General features: G+C 37.1%; 1 protein-coding gene across 3 annotated transcripts in view; it reads left to right on the forward strand.

Annotated features, from left to right (window-relative positions):
- Positions 1-19,959, forward strand: part of LOC107560628 (numb-like protein) — a 66,012-nt gene that overhangs the window by 33,743 nt on the left and 12,310 nt on the right. For 2 of the 3 annotated variants that reach the window (XM_016244860.1, XM_016244861.1), the window contains exons 1-4: positions 1,404-1,444; positions 13,719-13,869; positions 15,808-15,882; positions 19,423-19,497. In XM_016244860.1, the coding sequence (XP_016100346.1) occupies positions 1,404-1,444; positions 13,719-13,869; positions 15,808-15,882; positions 19,423-19,497 (342 nt within the window). Of the gene's footprint in view, positions 1-1,403; positions 1,445-13,718; positions 13,870-15,807; positions 15,883-19,422; positions 19,498-19,959 lie in introns of those variants that run through there. The other variant, XM_016244862.1, reaches the window with a different exon arrangement.

Here is a 19,959-nt window from a genome sequence, read left to right on the forward strand (position 1 = left end):
CATAATGATGCATTTAAAAGTTAATGACCAAAAGTATCATTATAAAAGTTCACAGTGTTGCCGCTGATGAACTATAACGTGGATAACATTAAACTTTTTTTTTTCATCAGGTTAGAAATTGATTATTTATCACTCAAATCCGTTTATCTACCTGTCCGTTGGTCGCGTATATCCACCATGTTTGTAGTTTTAAAAAAAACACTTTTAATGTGTGTTTGTAGTTTTAATTGAATCCTCGTCCACCGCACAATGCGTTGTGGGCAATATTAGCCCTTAGAGTGTGCATCGATCTGCACTTACAATTCTAACCGGAAGTAGTAGACCATCCGGGAATCTTTGGCATACTTTTTTAAACATACTATGATTTGGGACATACTAATTCTATTTTCGAATACTATTTAGGACGGATAGTATGCGAATTGGGGCGCAGCAAATGTGTCGTGAGCGTTTTAGGTAACCTGTTTGAAAACAATTTTAGTTTGTTCCACTTAGTGCTGGGCGGTATACCGGTTCATACCGAATACCGGTGTTTATTTTTGTTATGATATGAATTTTTAAAATACCGCAATACCGGTGTATGTCGCTTAAACAACGTTCGGAACGCGACACTGTTTGAAAGGGGTCCCTTTTCACTGTTGCACTGTGGTGAGGGAACAGCTGTATGTGTTACTAAGCGTGAAAGTTCTGAAACTGAAGCTGTAGAACTAATAGAACGCGATGACACAGAAGAACTCATCCACAATATCCACATTGACCGCCACAAATATCTACCACCCCCTGCCATCACCTCCCGCGTCTCACACACACGAGCGTGACTTTATTAGCACTAGATTTAGCTACTTTCAGACCCTTTTTAGCGGCTTTTTTCCATAGAATATTCATACTGACAAACCTAGCGGATATTTTGGATAAACCTTTTCGCCAAAGATTTCGCCCAGTGCTGTCCCGCGAACGCGAGGCCTGACTTTCCCGGAGAAGTGTCACCTCTCTCGGCGTCTGTTCTGAGCAGTGAGTTGCAGACAAGCAGCACATTCAGTTGGCCGCACCGCAGCCGACTCGTCAATAAATGAGTACAAAACAGCGTTTCCTAGCACCTGTTGCTTACTGATTGTTTGGAATTATAAATATGAGCGTAGTTCGTCTGTTAGGGTTAGGTTAGGGCTAGGGTTAATTGTTTTTTTTTAATTTGTTACTCAGGCAGTGCACTGCACGAGACAAAAAAGTAATATAGCCAAAACAACTGCATAGCCGCTCTTTAGTGTAGATGCATGTTGATTTTATCAGATGATGCCATGATTATAAATGAGAGTGACTCCTGGTTAACATATATTAAAAGGGGTTGTGTTTAGTCACTATTAAGTGTGGTATTTTTTGACAGTATTCACTCATCATGACAGTAAAATATGAGTTTCAGCAATGATATGGATGAGACAGAAGAAGGGAGGTGAGTTTTTTCTTTTTAAAAATTAAGGATGAGCCTCGATGGAAGGGTTATGGATGTTTTGATTCGTGCAGTAAAAGTCGCATTTATTTTTTTTTAAACACATGGGCCCTAAAACCAGTGCATCTCTCAGATTAGAAAACAAGCTTATTCTGAAGGCTTGTGTTTGGCTAATACTCTTACAGGAAATAGCTGCATGAGCCTCCATATGGCTCAGATTAATAGATAAATTGATATACTAACTGAACAGATTAGCTGATGCTTATCGGTCTTTCTATTATTAGATTTATTTGTTGTCACTCTCTGTGGTTATCAAATGCAATGTAGACTGATTATGATGGTCAGAAAACAAATGAATGTCTGATTGTGTCTGATGTTCCTCTGCTGGAATGACATCATTACAGAGAACGCAGTGGACTGAGAGGATTCTCATGTCTCTACGTATCAGTTTCTCTTACTGGTGGCATTAGAGGGCCACAGTTACACACGATTTGCAGAAGGAGAAGTAGGTCACTTACATTGTGTATGAGAAAGCATTTTCACTAAACCCCCCCCCATCTTTTCCCCCCTAAGCCCATACAACTAAATAAATTAACCTAGAAGACTTGTTTTCAGATAATATATCTAACATTTTTTACAGTCTCTTGGAGGTCCAGGAGCAACACTCGTGCCAAAATTATCAAAAATAACAAATTTAGTAAAAATGTTTGAGAAGCCTTAAAAGAAGATGTAACTACTACAGAAGCAAAAGTAAATAAGATTTGTTTACAGAGAATATATCTTTAATTGTTTATTTCTATTTATTAGAAATAATTTCTAAAACATTCTAAAAATTTGGAAATTTGCTAATTGGGTAAGAAAAACACATGCAGTTCAAGATACACTCTTCTGTTTCAACCCAACTTTGGGTCAAATATGGACTAACCCAACTCTTGGGTTAAAAATTTAATGAAAAAATTTAACTCAACGGTTGGGTTAGTCCATGTTTGACCCAAAGCTGGGTTGAAACAACCCAGCATTTTTTTTAATGTATATTCTCTTAAAACAAATCTTACTGGATTACGATTTTGCTTTCTAGATTAATTTATCTTGCTTTATTGATGTATTTATGGGGGAAAATACACTAATAGTGTAATACTAATGTTGCAAAAATTGCACACCGCAGCTTTACTTTTGTCATGATTCTCCAACTCAAGGCTCAGAAAAATCCACTGGTAATTCCGATATTGTGGTGACATTCAATCACATGTAAACAGAACAAATAATAATTAGATACATATAGAATATTTAACCATATAGAACAGTGTTTCCCAAACTGGGGGTTTGTGAGGGAACTGCAGGGAGTCTGTGAGTTGAAGGAAAACTACTAAATAATTACATTTAAAAAAAATTAAATGAATTTTTAAATAAAAACAATCAAAATAAAACTTACATTTTTAAATATTTGTATTTGTTTACCTGCATGTCATGTCATCATTAACTGAGAACTGTGAACATGAAAATGTGTGTTTATACTATTGTAATATTACCTTCAAATTTAAGAGGAAGTAAATATATTAGGTCAAAAGGATTTGGTTTGGCTAACAAAAAAGGTTAGGGAATCCCTGATAAACAACATAGAATATACATGTATATGCACACTACACAGAGTAAATACCTTAAATAATAAATAGATTAAAAGATATGTATTTTGTTTCCATGGAGAAGTCTAACAAATAAAACCAATAATATAAAACAATCAAAAATGCATAAAAAAGGCAGTATATCTTTAAATTTTGGAAGGCCATTTTGTTACGTAAGTAGAATCTTGAGAGGTATCCAGCACACTGAGGTCATTCTTCACTATAGCATTAATAGGCTAATGAAAAAATTTAACTCAACGGTTGGGTTAGTCCATGTTTGACCCAAAGCTGGGTTGAAACAACCCAGCATTTTTTTTAATGTATATTCTCTTAAAACAAATCTTACTGGATTACGATTTTGCTTTCTAGATTAATTTATCTTGCTTTATTGATGTATTTATGGGGGAAAATACACTAATAGTGTAATAGTGTATTTTTGTTTGACTATGTTTTTCCAGGACCAACAGAAGATGTTGATCGAGGAACATGTCCTACTTAATGCAGCACATTCATGATTTTGCCAAGTAGGGTATGTTCCTGGATCAGCATCTTTTGTTGGTCCTGGAACAACATTCATGTCAACAAACATAGTCGTAACCATATCCCTAACCTTAACTCATTAACCGACTCTTAAATTGTATGGAAATAATAGGCTGATAAGCATGTTGTTTAACTCCCAACCCCCGCCATAATCCTAACCCTACAATCTGATTGGTTGATGGCAATGTAGTTTCAGGTCCAACAACGGTGTTGATCCAGGAAAACATACCAGTTGCCAAATCACAGAAAGCGACTTCCATGAGTGTTTTTGTTGTGTGGGGGGGGGGGGGGGGGGGGGAGTCAACCATCATGACTAGTCCAAGTTGTTATGGATCAGCTGGACTAAGCTAGTTAGAGCTGATAACTGATGCTATATGCCAATCTTTGTTTAATTAAAATGTATTTTATGAACATTCAAAATAGTTTGAAATGTTATTTAATATGCAAACTCATGATGAAAATCAAGATCCACGATTGAGTTATTCTGGGCATTAGACATGCTTGTCTGGACAGGTCAGCCTTTATATCAGTACAGTAGTCTCAGCTCTTCGAACCTCCTGGATGTCAGTTAACTAGCTGTTTGTTGGGTTATCTATGAGAAACTGTGTACTGGGTTGCCGTTTTGTTGAAAAAGGAACCTCAGAGCTATTTTCAATGTCTTGCCCTTCACCCAAAATAAACAAAATCAATGAGTCAAGACTCGTGAGCTAGAAGACCTTCACCATTCTTTCCTTGCAGTACTGTGCTGCCTGCACGTTCAATAAAACCTTGTGCATGCCATTTATTTGGATTTGAAAAGTTTTTTTCTTATTGCAACAACTAATGTACGCCATTCACTAGTTGATTTCCAGTAACATTCAAATACTGTGGCTCTGTTTGAGTGTTCTGACATGTCAACTTCTGGCTTCTGACAGATCGCGGAATCCTTGGAAATGTTCGTTTTACAATTTCTGCAAATTACACACTGCAACTTTTCATTTTTAAGGGATAGACATTTTGGATACAAATCTTTTGGCTAAAGTTGGCATGAAATGAAAATTCACACTGTGTTTTCTAAATGCATGGAGTTGATCTTATTGTGAACAGACTTCTCTCTGGTGACGTATACCAGGATCCTCCAATCTTTTAAGTTCAAAAAGATAGAAGTCTGATAGGATACACTGGATTATGCGTATAGACAATGCATAGCCTTAAGTGTACTTCATTTGATAGCGTTGTGCACACTAGTAAGTTTCATCTTTGTCCAGTGTCTGTGCTATTTTTTTTTTTCAAAGTTATAAGTGAAAAAATGTCTTTGTTCTCTTTTATACTATATTTGCAGAAATCTCTTAACCACAAGCATTCATCAGTGTGGCCGTTTACTGTTGTTGCATCTCCAGTGGTTTGACGATGGTCGTTTATTGTTGTTCTGTCTCTTCAGTTCTGTCTCTTCAGACTCTGAAAAACAACCTGGACCACCTTTTGGACCATTGCCAATAAATAAATAAATACAATAAGTAAATAAATCAAGGTTCAAAGGAAACCTGAGTGTATAGACTATGTGCTGTAATAAAAGAATGTCAATGATGAAATTTATGCTACGCATAACATATCATAGACAAAAACTAAAGTATACGTTGGGATTTATTTCGCTTAAACTGCGTCCCTGCAAGCTTGCATTCTTCTACATCACCCACATAGCCAAATCCAATCAAAAACCAATGATCCACACCCTACGTGCTTTTTTTCCCAATAACCATTGATTATCGATGTACATATTTCATAATATGGAAGAAATAATATTTTGCTACTTCAATTTCATTGCAAATTTAATCAAGGCTGCTTATATCAAAGGAGAGGTTGATTCCTTTTTTTAAAGGGGAGTTCACCCCAAAATCTTGCCATCATTTACTCACACGCAAGTTATTCTAAACACAAAAGAATAACTTTTGAAAAATATTGGTAACCAAACTTGACAGTAGCCATTGACTTCCATAGTATTTTTTCCATCCTATGGAAGTCTACGGTTACCGTCAATTGTTTGGCTACCAACATTCTTCAGAATATCATCTTTTCTGATTAAGCAGAAGAAAGAGACGTTTTGGAACGACTTGAGGGTGAGTAAACGATGACAGAATTTTTTTTTATTTTTGGGTGAACTATCCCTTTAACCATATATTGCTAATAAGAATCAAGCTATTCCTAAAATAAACAGCACAGCATGAGAAATAATCTTTTAGAAATATCCTTGCCAATGCTTCTTAAATTGAGCTTGTGGGAGATTAAGAGAAAATTTGGTTTGGCAAATGCCACCAAGGCCCTTTTTGGTTAGGCAGAGTGTCAATCAAGCACAGAAGACTCATCGTGCTGTTGGCAGTCTCTGATTCAGCTGTCTCACTGCATTAGAGCCCTCGGCTGTCTAACTCTTTAAAGCAACATGCGCACAGACATACATTTTATAGGAGACTGTTTTACTAGGATGTTGGCTTAGTTTGCCTATGGAAAACATTCTGCAGCTTATGTCAGTGAATTCTGATCGAAAACTCCTACGCAATTGAATTGACAGCATGTGAATGACCCACATATTCAGACTGGCTGTGAGTGTGAAATGGTCACTGTGTCACTGTCTTTTTGTATTGATGATATTAGCAAAGGCTAGTTTCTCTTAGGATAAATATTTGATCTGACCCCTTTTCCCTTGTCATCTGCAAACACCATTACTCATGTCTGTATTTGACATATGCGGGTGTCATGTTTATGTGTGTGTGAGTGTAACCTCAATCTGAACAGGTGTGATATGGTGCAGCTTCTTTAGCCGTGCTGCGGCAGATGGCCAGAGAAACAAGTTGCCTTTGCTCCCTGGGTCAGATGATGTTTGCAAATGGGGTCTATAAGGTACTGAAACTGGGTCATGGGCGGGTGGATCTGTATCTGTCCTCCACAAATGTGTGGGGGGTGTTACTTAATTAATTATTTGGTGAAATAAGACACAATAACTTTCAAGGCAGGATTTATATGACCAAAAATACAGTACAAATAGTAATATTGTGAAATATTATTGCAATTTAAAATGACTGTTTTCTGTTTGAATAGATTATAAAATGTATTCCTGTGATGCAAAGCAGAATTTTCAGCAGCCATTGCTCCAGTCTTCAGTGTCATGATTCTTCAGAAATCATTAGAAAATACTGATTCGGTGTTTAAAAAAAACCAAAAAAACATTTTGAATTGTCATCAATGTTTAATCCAGTTGTGCTGCTTAATGTTTTTATGGAAACCATGGTAATTTTTTGTGAGGTTTCTTTGATTAATAGAAAATTTATTTGAAGTAAGTCTTTAGCACTTTTGATCAATTTAATGCTTCCTTGCAGAGTATAAGTATTAATTTTAAAAACGGTAGTAAGCATTGAATTTATAGATGCATGCTATATTGGTAGCATATCGGTTGTCATCCGATATCCGATATAATATGTATATATATTTTTAAATGTATTGGTTGGTATTAGCTATTTAATTGTTTATACTTATTTCTACTAATTTTACATTTATATTATCTCTGCTGTCTTGCAACTTTGAAAACACTAATAAATTAATTGTAGCATTTCAAATGATTGATTTTTTCAGCGTATTATTGTTACTTTATTTAGACATATTAGTATAGAATTTAGTATTGGTTATTTGTCAGTTATCTGTCATAATTATTTTGAATTGGTCTAAATGTTTATATTGGAGAAAATTTTATTGCTTGTTTCATGATAACATAACTTTGGGATTCTAGGGCGTTGAAGGAATAATTGACCAAAAATTTCTGTCATTATTTACACTCTCTCATGTCAATCCAAACCTGTGTGACATTTTTTGTTCTGCTGAATTCAAAATACAATATTTTGAGGAATATCTGAGCTCCTGTTTTCCATACAATTAAAGCATATTGTGATTAGGGGCTTCAAGAAAAAAAAAACATTAAAATGTTCTTTATGGAGCTTGATGGCCACTGATCACATTTATTTTCATTGAGCGGCATGAATATTCTTAAAAAAAAAAAAAATTAACGTTCCACATTAAAATAAAAAATATTAAAAAAAATTACACAGGTTTGAAATGACAAGAGAGTGAGTACATAATGAGGATGGAATAAATAATAACAGAATTAAAAATTTTAGCTAAACCATCCATTTGATCGCTGCTGAAATAAATCTTGAGTGACTATTTCCCCGTTGTCCTCTCAGTGCCAGTTACCGGGCCTGCGCACAGCCTACCGTAAGAGACTGGAGTGTCATGCTACAATTATTCCCTTTTGCGAGAGCATCCAAAAAGCCTCTATTACACTGTCCACCCACAGTGTCTCTGAAATGAGCGCAGGCAGCTGCCACGGTTTGATTCCTTGCACTGAGGGCATTGATTTTAGCAATAATGAGACAAAGGCTATATCTGCTCCTCCGCCTCTCTACTGTAGTTCGTGTCGTACTGCAGGCTTTACCTCATCAGTTTCACTACAGTCAAACTGAGATGGCGCAGAGGAGCTTAAGATGTTCTTTTGTACCTCTTGCTCTAGGGGCCATTTTTGATTTGTTATTTACTTGTAACGCTATAGGCCTCATGCTCAGCGAAGCATCCTAAGTGAGTTTTTAGCCCTTTCACTGCACTGTTTCTTTCTCTCTCTTTCATCTTCTCTCTTTAAACCCATTACCTTAAAGGAATATTTCACCCAGAAATGAGAATTCATTCATTATTCGCTTTCACATTCTCTTACAAGTTTCAAAAAGCACACAAAAGCATCCTAAAAAGTAGCATAAAAAGTAGTCCATTCAACTCATGCAGGTGCCTCATCAAGCCATAACATTTAAAAAATGTTGTTATTGTTCATTTAAAGTATTATTTCTATGTGAATTTGCTATATGATTCTAAAGTAAATCAGTTATCATATGCTTCTCAGAGTAGCCAAGTGTCAGACTCTGTTCCGTGTCTGTGTGTGTTTCCTTCCCCCACGTGCGCCATGTTATGTTTATTTCCTTATTTGGTCTTCCTGTTCCTGTCCTGATTGTGTTATCATTTGTTCCAGGTGTTCCCCGTTCTGTTCCATTGTTCCCAGGTGTGTCCCATTAGTTTCAGTGTATTTAAAGTGTTTTCTGCCCCCCGTTGCCCGTCCGGTATTGATCGTCAATCCCCGTATCCGACGTGGGATTCCTGTGGTGTCAATGTCAATAAAGACTGTGTATCCTGATTCTCCAGCATTCTCTTCGTTCCTTGTTCCATTCCCAAGCCCGTCGGCCGTTCCTCAGTCAAGCCCGCCGGCCACAGCTCACTCAAGCCCGCAGACCACGCCTTTCACCCCGAACCTAAAGGGGAATCAAAGAAGGAGAAGGCGGTCGGCTCCAGCCCCAGAGCTTGCTCCAGTGTCGGCTCCAGCCCCAGAGCTCACTCCAGTGTCGGCTCCCACCCCAGAGCTCGCTCCAGTGTCGGCTCCAGCCCCAGAGCTCGCTCCAGTGTGGGCTCCAGCCCCCGAATCCAGCCCACGGAGGGCTCCTGTTCCCGAGTTTAGCCCAGTGAGGGCTCCAGTCCCCGAGTTTAGCCCGGAGAAGGCTCCAGTCCCCGAGTTTAGCCCAGAGAAGACTCCAGTCCCCAAGTCAAGCCCAGGGAGGGCCACTGTTCCCAAGTTAGGCCTACGGAGGGCCTCTAAACACGATATTCTACCCAATGATTTTTTTTGGGGGGGGGTAGTATGGGTCCGTCCGTAGTGGCCGGGGCGAGTAGCGAGGCCAAGCCATGGCCTCCTGAGCTGCCTGCTCCGCCAGGGCTCCCCGAGCTCCATGTTCCGCCATGGCCTCCTGAACTGTATGCTCAACCATGGCCTCCTAGTCTGCCTGCTCCGCCATGGCTTCCTAGTCTGCCTGCTCTGCCATGGCTTCCTAGTCTACCTGAACCGCCATGGCTCCCCGAGCTGCCTGCTCCGCCATGGCTTCCTAGTCTGCCTGCTCTGCCATGGCTTCCTAGTCTACCTGAACCGCCATGGCTCCCCGAGCTGCCTGCTCCGCCATGGCTTCCAGAGCTCCCTGCTCCGTCATGGCCCCTGAGCTCCCTGTGCCGCCATGGCAACCTGGACTGCCTGATCCGCCCTTGAGGTATTCCTCGTGTGTCCCAGTCCTGCACCAGTCTCCAGGGTGCCCACAGTAATGTCAGACTCTGTTCCGTGTCTGTATGTGTTTCCTTCCCCCACGTGCTCCATGTTATGTTTATTTCCTTATTTGGTCTTCCTGTTCCTGTCCTGATTTTGTTATCATTTGTTCCAGGTGTTCCCTGTTCTGTTCCATTGTTCCCAGGTGTGTCCCATTAGTTTCAGTGTATTTAAAGTGTTTTCTGCCCCTCGTTGCCCGTCCGGTATTGATCGTCAATCCCCGTATCCGACGTGTGATTCCTGTAGTGTCACTGTCAATAAAGACCGTGTGTCCTGATTTTCCAGCGTTCTCCTCGTTCCTTGTTCCTCGCTCCTCACCGTAGGCGCACCGTGACACCAAGAGTATTCACAATATTAATATATCATTTTTATGTCTTGTTTACCAAGATATTTGTCTAAATCTGATGGGGTATATGGTTGGGCCATCACACAGACACATAAAGAGAAGTGATCTGCCAAATGTTTTGTGCTTATGAAGTTATGAATGTGTTGTTTTGATTTAGTCTTGGTTCACTCTACCCATGTTTCTCCAGTTGGTTTTCATTTGGTGATGAAATCATTTCCATGCAATGGCTTGGGTGGCTCTTATGGCTGTTGTGCGACTTTCACATGCATGTTTCGGAAATTTCCCTGGAAAGTCTCATAGGGATCTCTCAAGAACAAATTGTTTTCTTTGCCTTATGTGTTGATATTAGTAGGCGATACCAAAATCTATGAAATTTCACAATTTACAAAACCAGTTTTGATACCACAGCACAAACTATATGTTACTGAACAGACACTTTTATTTAAATGTTATAAACATTTAATAACATATAAATTGAAATTGAATAAAATTTTCAGGTAAACCTTGCTTAAATTTTTAAAGTAGTCGTTATTCAATTAAACACGTTTACACATTCAGATTAGAGATTCATGATATCAGTATCATTTTGTTTTTTCTGGATATGATTTATTAAATCGGTCGATGTTGGATATTTAATTGTGCATTCCAATTTTCCATATTTTTACATTTAGATAAACTTTATCATCATCTAACACTCACTTAAAGGCATAGTTCATCTTCAATTGCTGGTCCCCATTGACTTCCATTGTATGAAATTGTATGAAAACACTGAAGGTAAACGATCCCTTTAAAAACACACATAACATGTAATATTTCACAAAATTGATATCTATTTTTCATACCCTACATTATACGAATACATTTTAGTCTTTTTTGTTTTATTTAGACAAAATGTGTAGATTAAGGTGTAGTTATTGTTAACTAAAACTATTAAAAATCATTTCAGGTATTTGAAATAACACTGATATAAAATTAATATAAATATTAGATGAAAATTAAACTTAAAACATTTCAACAAAAGCTAGAAATGTTGCCCTGGCAACTAAGTGGTCTAGTACTACAATTGCTAAATTAAATCATAAATAAAAATAAATTAAAGATATATAGAAAAATTAAAACATAATGATAAAATAAATGACGAAAGCACATTACAAAATTAATAAAACCTAAACTAAAATATAAATTAAACTGAATCTATAAAAATAAAAGCTAATTCAAAATATTAATAAGTAATGTGGTAGTATATAAATAATCCTTAAATAACACTGACTGTTTATCAGCCATGTTATGAAAATATTTGTCTATTAATATTGACAATTAATATTGGTACTTCACTAATTACAGACATGTTTGACAATTGCATCATATCTCATAATGTTAATTGTCATCTTTAAATGGTATAACTTTTTATTAATTAATTAATTTCTTTATTTAAGCTGTTGAACACCAATACATCTTATGTTATTGCCCCTTAAGAAATGCCAGGTGAACCTCAAACCAGCCTAATGCAGGGTTTAGGATCAATTAGTCAACTAGTTGTCCAGCCAACTCACTGGTTTTGAAAAACATGTCATTTTGACATTCCTAGCATTGATGGTCAGGTGCTGCATCAGGCATGATATTTGTGACTGGCACCACAGTGTCAGCGACACACATTAGGACTGTGACCTCAATAAGATTCAATAAGCGTGTTTAGTCTCCCTCCCCTTCTACATCTCAAGCTCCCTTTTTCTTCTCCTTATAAAGTCTCTTCTCTTTCTCTCTCTGGCTTTTGGCCTATTCTCTGTCTCTGAATGTCTTTTTCTCTCTCTTTGCTGTTCTGTAGAGTTGGCAGCCTTTCAAGCCATGAGATCAACCCTGAAAGTAGAACAGAATCTCAGAAGCCCCTCCCTTTCCTCTTCCAGCAAAAGCACTGACTTCTTGGTCATCTTGATCAAGAACCCCTAAACATTCAGACACTCTGACATTGCCGTAATGTCCCGTTGGCATTGCCTCATTAAAAATGCCATGTGGTTTATTCAGCTGCTCATTCCCACCACATACTCGGGCAGGTGCCAGTCTGCTGAGCGATTCTTGCGTATCCCATCTGACCCCTGCGTGATATGTCAAGCTCAGCAACAGGCGCGTGCCAGAGCTGAGTAAAACCTTCGGAGAGACCTAGACACCACGGCTATTAAAAAAAACACACTCATTCATAGCAGCATGTGGTCTTTTGAATATGTGGGTGTGTTTTGGGTGTATACATCTGGACTATGGGCCAGACGTTCATAGTGGTACTTCCGGCGCTCCATGTCTGGCACCTGTTACCTGTAAAGCTTCAGGGCTTTGGGAAACGTGCGCTTTTTGGCCACTGACGTGAAGCTATACAAGTAAATGCGGTTGTTTGGCAAGTGGTTCATATTGAGGAACACAGTTACAACCGTTTGTGTGAAGTTTACAACTTTTCAACGAGAAGATATGCCAAACCATGTCAAAAGATGGTAATGATGATGCTAAACTCTCTTAAAACGTGTCTTTTTTTAATGTAAAAGTGAGATGAAAAAAGAATTTAAAAAGAATACAGAAAATCCTGTATTTATTTATTTTAAATCCAAACCTGTTTTAAGGATTTTTTAAATGCATGTATATTGTTATTATTATTGTTAACTATATATATATATATATATATATATAAACATTTTTTGTTAATTGAAATAAAGCTGAAATAATATAAATATAAATATAATATTAAAAACTAACTAAAATAAATAAAAGGACAAAAATACTAAAAATTTAAATAAAAAAAACTGAACTATAATTGTATATAAATAATACTAAAATAACACTGACTTGAACACTGCACACGTTATATGGACTGCTGTTTTTTATTTTAGTGTCAGTCCCCATTTACCTTTTTGTAAGAGCAGCTAGGACATTTTTCAAAATATCTTCTTTTGTGTTTCACTGAAGAATTAATGCGTTATGGGTTTGGAATGATACAAGGGCGAAGAAGCTCTGACAGAAATGTCATTGTTGATTGAGCTAGTGTTTAATTTTCTTAAACGCTAAAAGTCTTAGTATGTGTACTACTGTATATTTTCCTCAGTGGAATTGTTATAATGTGAATGTTTAACTTGGACTAACCAGCTTCAGATATTTGCATTCTTCAGAGCAGCCTGGCTTTGTGCTGTTGTGCATCAGAATTTAAAATTACCAATGCAAATTAAGGGTAGAATGAATGACCTAATTATGTTGCATAAATAGGCCGCTTGGGAGCAAAGCAATTGTTTTTTAGACAGAGGTGAATACATTCTCTACAATTCCTGTTTAATCCAATATATCATGGTTATTTGCAAACCCAAAATATGCAATAAGTAGTTTGGATTTAATTACTAAGTATTGGTGGCAGTTTTTGAAATTCAAATCAGACTGATTACATCCTGCCTGTCCAGCATGGCTGGAAATATTGCCTTCTGTATGATGTGTCAACATTCACTTGATACCCAGCTAGTGTGTGACCTAATAAATCTGACTTTTTGAAGTCAGAAGTCACGTTGATCCTGAGGTGAAATAAGGGCTGTTTTGTTCATGATATGTATGTACTCTTACTAACCTGTCTTCTTTTTTTGTTCTCAGCAACAGAGAGTTTGAGAGTGTGGAGATGAATAAGCTGCGTCAGAGTCTGCACAGGAAGAAGCCCACCTACATGCCGGAGGCCAGCCGGCCGCACCAATGGCAGGCAGACGAAGAGGCTGTACGAAAGGGCAAATGCAACTTTCCTGTCCGGGTGAGTTGAGAACTTAAATGGCAGGGCTTCCAAATTCATCCAGAGGGTTGTTAACAGACATCTTGCTTTAATAAGATGAACATGATCTAAAAGTGTGGTCACACAAGGCTTTCAGCAGGCAAAATTACTTTAGCCATTGCAACCAATATTGGCAAAAGGATATGACATTTTGATTAAAGATTACCAAAACATTTTCTTTCTTTGGAACATCATTCACAATAAGGCTAGGAAAGTGTATAAAGAAAGTAGATCAGTTTAATTTAGATTTGAACTAATGTTATGAAATAAACTTGGCCGATATAAATGTCTGTAGAGTGTAGTTTATGATGTTCCCATATGCTGATCTAAGCATTAACAGAGAGAGTTTTTGAATGAAAAAAAATCATACTAAGAGACTGTTGTTTAAAAGCAATACTAGTGCAAGAGGGAAAACGGAAATTAATTTAATGGGAATATCCAGATGTAGATTGACTTTTGAAAGGGTTGAAAGTCAGTAACACCTTCACAGTGTCTGGCTGAGGGCCAAAAGCTATAGAGCTTTGAACAAACACAGACTTGCACTTAAAGGGTGACTCGCCAAACCCCCACACGATAATAACATCATGCTGATGGCTGGAATAGGATGTTAAGGAGTGTTGTTTAGTTGTTCAAAGGTTTAGGGTCGGTAAGCTATTTTGAATGTTTTTGAAAGTCTCTTGTGCTCAGCAGGCTGCATTACATTTGATCAAATATACAGTAAAAATAGTAATATAGTAAATATTATCACAATTTAAAAGGACTGTTTTCCATTTGAATAGATTTGGTCATTTATTTCTGATGCAAAGCTGAATTTTCAACTTCAGTGTCACATGATCCTTCAGAAATCATTTTAATATGCTGATTTGCTGCTTATCAGTGTTGAAAACAGTTGTTCTACTAATATTTTTGTGGAAACAGTGATAAATTTTTTTTTCAGGATCCTTTGATGAATAGAAAGTTCAAAAGAACATAATTTATTTGAAATAGAAATCTTTTGAAACAATGTAAAATCTTTTCAGTGCATCCTTGCTAAATAAAAGTATGAATTTCTTTAAAAAAAAAAAAAGTATGACCCCCAAATTTTTGGACGGTAGGGTATATCATGTAAAAATACATGAAATAGGTAATTATGTGAATATTTTAATGACTTTGAAACAGGGTTATCAATGTAACATTTATTTAGTATAAAAATATATTTCAAGAAATAACAGAATGAATAATTTCCCAGAATGTGGCTAGTATTGATATTAAAGTCAAACAAATAAATCAATTCACCTTTTATAATTCTCACAAAATGGCTTTTCCTCTCAAAATATTGATATATGTGATTAATGAGCATATCATGTAATTGATTCGATTGAAATCATTTGACAATATTATTTTGAAATGAAAAGAGGCTCTTTCAAGACTAAAGAAGGTCTGTATCATAAAGTAAATCAGTGTATTGCAGTGGATCTTGCATAATTAAATTCTCCAGCCTAATTTTACTCTCCAGCCTGAGGCATCAGAAGTCTCTTTGTGACTGAGATGTAATCCTGTAATGGCCTCTGTCCTCATGGCCACCATAATCACTTAACACTGGCTTGATGACTATTAATTGTGTCCATGTGAGGACATTTTGATTGGTTTAGGCTGGGCGAAATGTCCCACAAAATAAATCCTCAGCTGTGTTTTCAACAGGTTCCTCATTGAAATCTACACTAGCTCTGTTTGGACAGGACTAGTTTCCCCTGAAGAGTTAGAGTAAATTTGTGTTCCTGTCTGTTTTTCTCACATAACCTCAGCAAAAAAATTACAGAGCAGTGATTTATTTTTTTCACAACGCATTGCAAATGTCGTCCAAATATAGAAAATGTGGATTTCTTCGGTTTTGACCTCTCTCTCTGTTTTCCTCTCTTTTTCTCCTTTTTCTTTCTGCAGTACCTCGGTCTGGTGGAGGTAGAGGAGTCCAGAGGGATGCATGTGTGCGAAGAAGCAGTGAAAAAACTGAAAGTGGCGAGTTGCTGTAGTGCTTTCCGTTCTCACTCAATAAAACATACGCTTGCTGTAAAAAGCAAACTGGCAGCCAAATAAGCTCTTTTGTACATATGTGCAGTCAGTCAGTAAGGACTATGTATTTCCATCTTAACTCAGTTTACATGAGTTCAGCTGGAAATATCAGGAAATAATTAATTTATCATTCTCAGGTCATGAAAACGTATGTAAATTAATTTGATCGAGTAATAGAAATTTCTATTGTGAATATACATTTTTGTAGTTTTTCTGTTCTAAAATATTTATTTGCCTAGAAATTGCTCTGTTTGAGTGCCATCTCTATAAAATAATAATAAAAATAGCTGTTAATTATCTATTCATAAAAATCACTGGATAAGTCAGAAATGTGAAAATTATGTAGTGATATTATTATTATGATGATGATGATGCATCTGGAAAATGCCCTAAAAATGCCATTTAGGTCAGTTGCTTATTAAGTACAAAACTTAATTTTGAAAAGAAATAGAAATTTCTATATTAGCTCTAAAATATTTAATTGTCTAGAAATTGTTTGATTGCCATCTCTATTCAAAATCCATATAAATCAAAAAGTGTTTAAAATGTGTGCATAGTGTAAATTTGTATATAGTCTTTGTGTAGGTCAAACTGAATCATGCATAGCCAGAAAAAAAAAAAAAGACATATATCTTGGGCTTACACACAGACTGATTCCCATCCATTTGTAGAGCTCCACACGTCCTGCTTTCCTCATTGCAGGAGACCATATGCTCTTTGAGGACCTGTGAAGGCTTAGGATTTAATGTACTGAGAGTCTACAAAGTCTCATTTATTTAAAAAATGGATCTTTATGGAGCGTAGCTTCTCTGTCGATGGCTATTATCTTCAGTATTGCTGCTCTGTCAATAGTCATATCCTGAGCCTGCAAATCTCATTACTGAATTGTCGGAGCAGAACTGTAATAAGTAATGTTTTTTATCATGTAAAAACTTTTCACCCACTAGTGCTGTCTGTGTGACACTGTCTATGTGTGTGGCCCTTGTCTTTGGGGCCCCTCCATCTGTTCATATATACTCTGCTCTTTCATCCCCATGTTGGCAGTTCCCGCTGTGTCTGTCTACACAGTCACTTCATTTATTTTCTCTTCTTCCCCAACCCCCCAAAGCCTTTATCTCATTCTGCTTTGAGCTTGTGCTTGTTCCTTATTCTACCATTCTCTTGTTCCTCAGTGTTCTGCTGTTTTAGCAAATTTGGACAGTGACTTTTGGGATACTTGTAACGTCAGCTGAATTCCCTAAATGTTTCTTGTTTCAGTTGCATCCTTCACTTTTACTTATTCCTGCTGGGTTTTTTTTTTTTCAGATTAAAAGCATTTCACAGTGTCCTAACCTGCACTCTCTCAGACAGATGTGCACTCACAACAGATTCACTGAAAGATTTAAACCCTGTTCCAAAACCTAGAGAGCTGCCTTGCAGTACCTCAGAGTAACTCCTGTCCTAAAGTAATAAGGCAGCTGTATATATATTAGACACATTTAAACTGTGAGAAAAAAAGCCTGATATTATAAAGACAACCATGTCAAATTTGGTAAAATTAAACATTGATATGGTAATAATAATAATAATAATAATAATAATAATAATAATAATTCCATTCTACCATTCTCTTGTTCCTCAGTGTTCTGCTGTTTTAGCAAATTTGGACAGTGACTTTTGGGATACTTGTAACGTCAGCTGAATTCCCTAAATGTTTCTTGTTTCAGTTGCATCCTTCACTTTTACTTATTCCTGCTGGGTTTTTTTTTTTTCAGATTAAAAGCATTTCACAGTGTCCTAACCTGCACTCTCTCAGACAGATGTGCACTCACAACAGATTCACTGAAAGATTTAAACCCTGTTCCAAAACCTAGAGAGCTGCCTTGCAGTACCTCAGAGTAACTCCTGTCCTAAAGTAATAAGGCAGCTGTATATATATTAGACACATTTAAACTGTGAGAAAAAAAGCCTGATATTATAAAGACAACCATGTCAAATTTGGTAAAATTAAACATTGATATGGTAATAATAATAATAATAATAATAATAATAATAATAATTCCCTACTATTCAAAAGTTTGGGGTCAGTATTTTTTTATTATTATTTTTGAAAGAATTCTCTTATGCTCTTCAAGGTTGCATTTATTTGATTAAAAACACAATAAACAGTAATATTGTAATATATTATTTAAATGTAAAATAACAGTTTTCTATTTTAATATATTATTTATATTATTATTAATAATACTAATTATTATAATGTGTTTGGATGCAATGCTATATAGGCCTATATTTTTTAAAATATTTTTTTGTTGATTAGAAAGTTCAAAAGACCATCATTTTGAATAGTACACGTTTTTTTTATTTTTTTATAATTTTGCATAAGATTTCTGTAAAGTTTTATTAATTTAATGCATCCTTGCTGAATAAAATAAATATATATTTTTTAATTATACACTGAACAAAATTATAAACGCAACACTTTTGTTTTTGCCCCATTTTTCATGAGCTGAACTCAAAGATCTAAGACTTTTTCTATGTACACAAAAGGCCTATTTCTCTCAAATATTGTTCACAAATCTGTCTAAATCTGTGTTAGTGAGCACTTCTCCTTTGCCGAGATAATCCATCCACCTCACAGGTGTGGCATATCAAGATGCTGATTAGACAGCATGATTATTGCACAGGGTGTGCCTTAGGCTGGCCACAATAAAAGGCCACTCTAAAATGTGCAGTTTTATCACACAGAACAATGCCACAGATGTCGCAAGTTTTGAGGGAGCGTGCAATTGGCATGCTGACTGCAGGAATGTCCACCAGAGCTGTTGCCCGTGAATTGAATGTTTATTTCTCTACCATAAGCCGTCTCCAAAGGCGTTTCAGTGAATTTGGCAGTACATCCAACCGCAGACCACGTGTAACCACTCCAGCCCAGGACCTCCACATCCAGCATCTTCACCTCCAAACAATCATTTGCATAACCAAAGAATTTCTGCACAAACTGACAGAAACCGTCTCAGGGAAGCTCATCTGCATGCTCGTCGTCCTCATCGGGGTCTCGACCTGACTGCAGTTCGTCGTCGTAACCGACTTGAGTGGGCAAATGCTCACATTCGATGGCATCTGGCACTTTGGAGAGGTGTTCTCTTCACGGATGAATCCCGGTTTTCACTGTACAGGGCAGATGGCAGACAGTGCGTATAGCGTCGTGTGGGTGAGCGGTTTGCTGATGTCAACGTTGTGAATCGAGTGGCCCATGCTGGCGGTGGGGTCATGGTATGGGCAAGGCGTATGTTATGGACAACGAACACAGGTGCATTTTATTGATGGCATTTTGAATGCTCAGTACAAATTGAGCTGACAAAAGCTAAACCTGTCATGGAAATGTCAAAAATAGCACAAATTCTTGTGTTAGCATGGTTAATGCAGAGCAAATCAAAACCTCTGCAGTAGTGATAATATCCTGTTGTGACAAAAGGCTGATTTTGTTCCATTATTTCTTCTCAGAGTGGGAAAAAAACTGTCAAGGCTGTGCTTTGGGTGTCTGCCGATGGGTTGAGAGTAGTGGACGACAAAACCAAGGTAAGTTTGTGTAGGCATTTTGTTGTGTGTCCATTGAAAGCTATTAATCGACGGTAAAAAAACAAACAAAAAAGTCTTTGAAGCCCCGAAAAGCTCCCAAGTAGAGGTCTACACGGGTCCAAAAATTCATACCCGAACCCGAAGAGACCCGTAAATGTGCTACACTGAACCGACCCGGACCCGTCTATTATTTTGAAAGTTGGACCCGGGCCCGTGCAGAACCGAGAAATGTCAAAAATGTACTACCCGTAACCGACGCGGACCGTCAATTATTTGAAAGATGGACCCGAACCCGGCCGGGAAGACACAAACCCGACTGGACCCGATCGGCACATATTCCACAGCAAATTGCTATTAACAAGTCGATAAACTAGTTGCGAAAATTAAACGTTTTGTCTTAAATAACGTAAGAAGCCTTCTCCCTTGTACCTGACTGTGATGCACACAATCCTATTTGCCAAG

Source organism: Sinocyclocheilus grahami, unplaced genomic scaffold (assembly GCF_001515645.1).
Source record: "Sinocyclocheilus grahami isolate Dianchi unplaced genomic scaffold, SAMN03320097.WGS_v1.1 scaffold736.1, whole genome shotgun sequence".
NCBI lineage: Eukaryota > Metazoa > Chordata > Actinopteri > Cypriniformes > Cyprinidae > Sinocyclocheilus > Sinocyclocheilus grahami.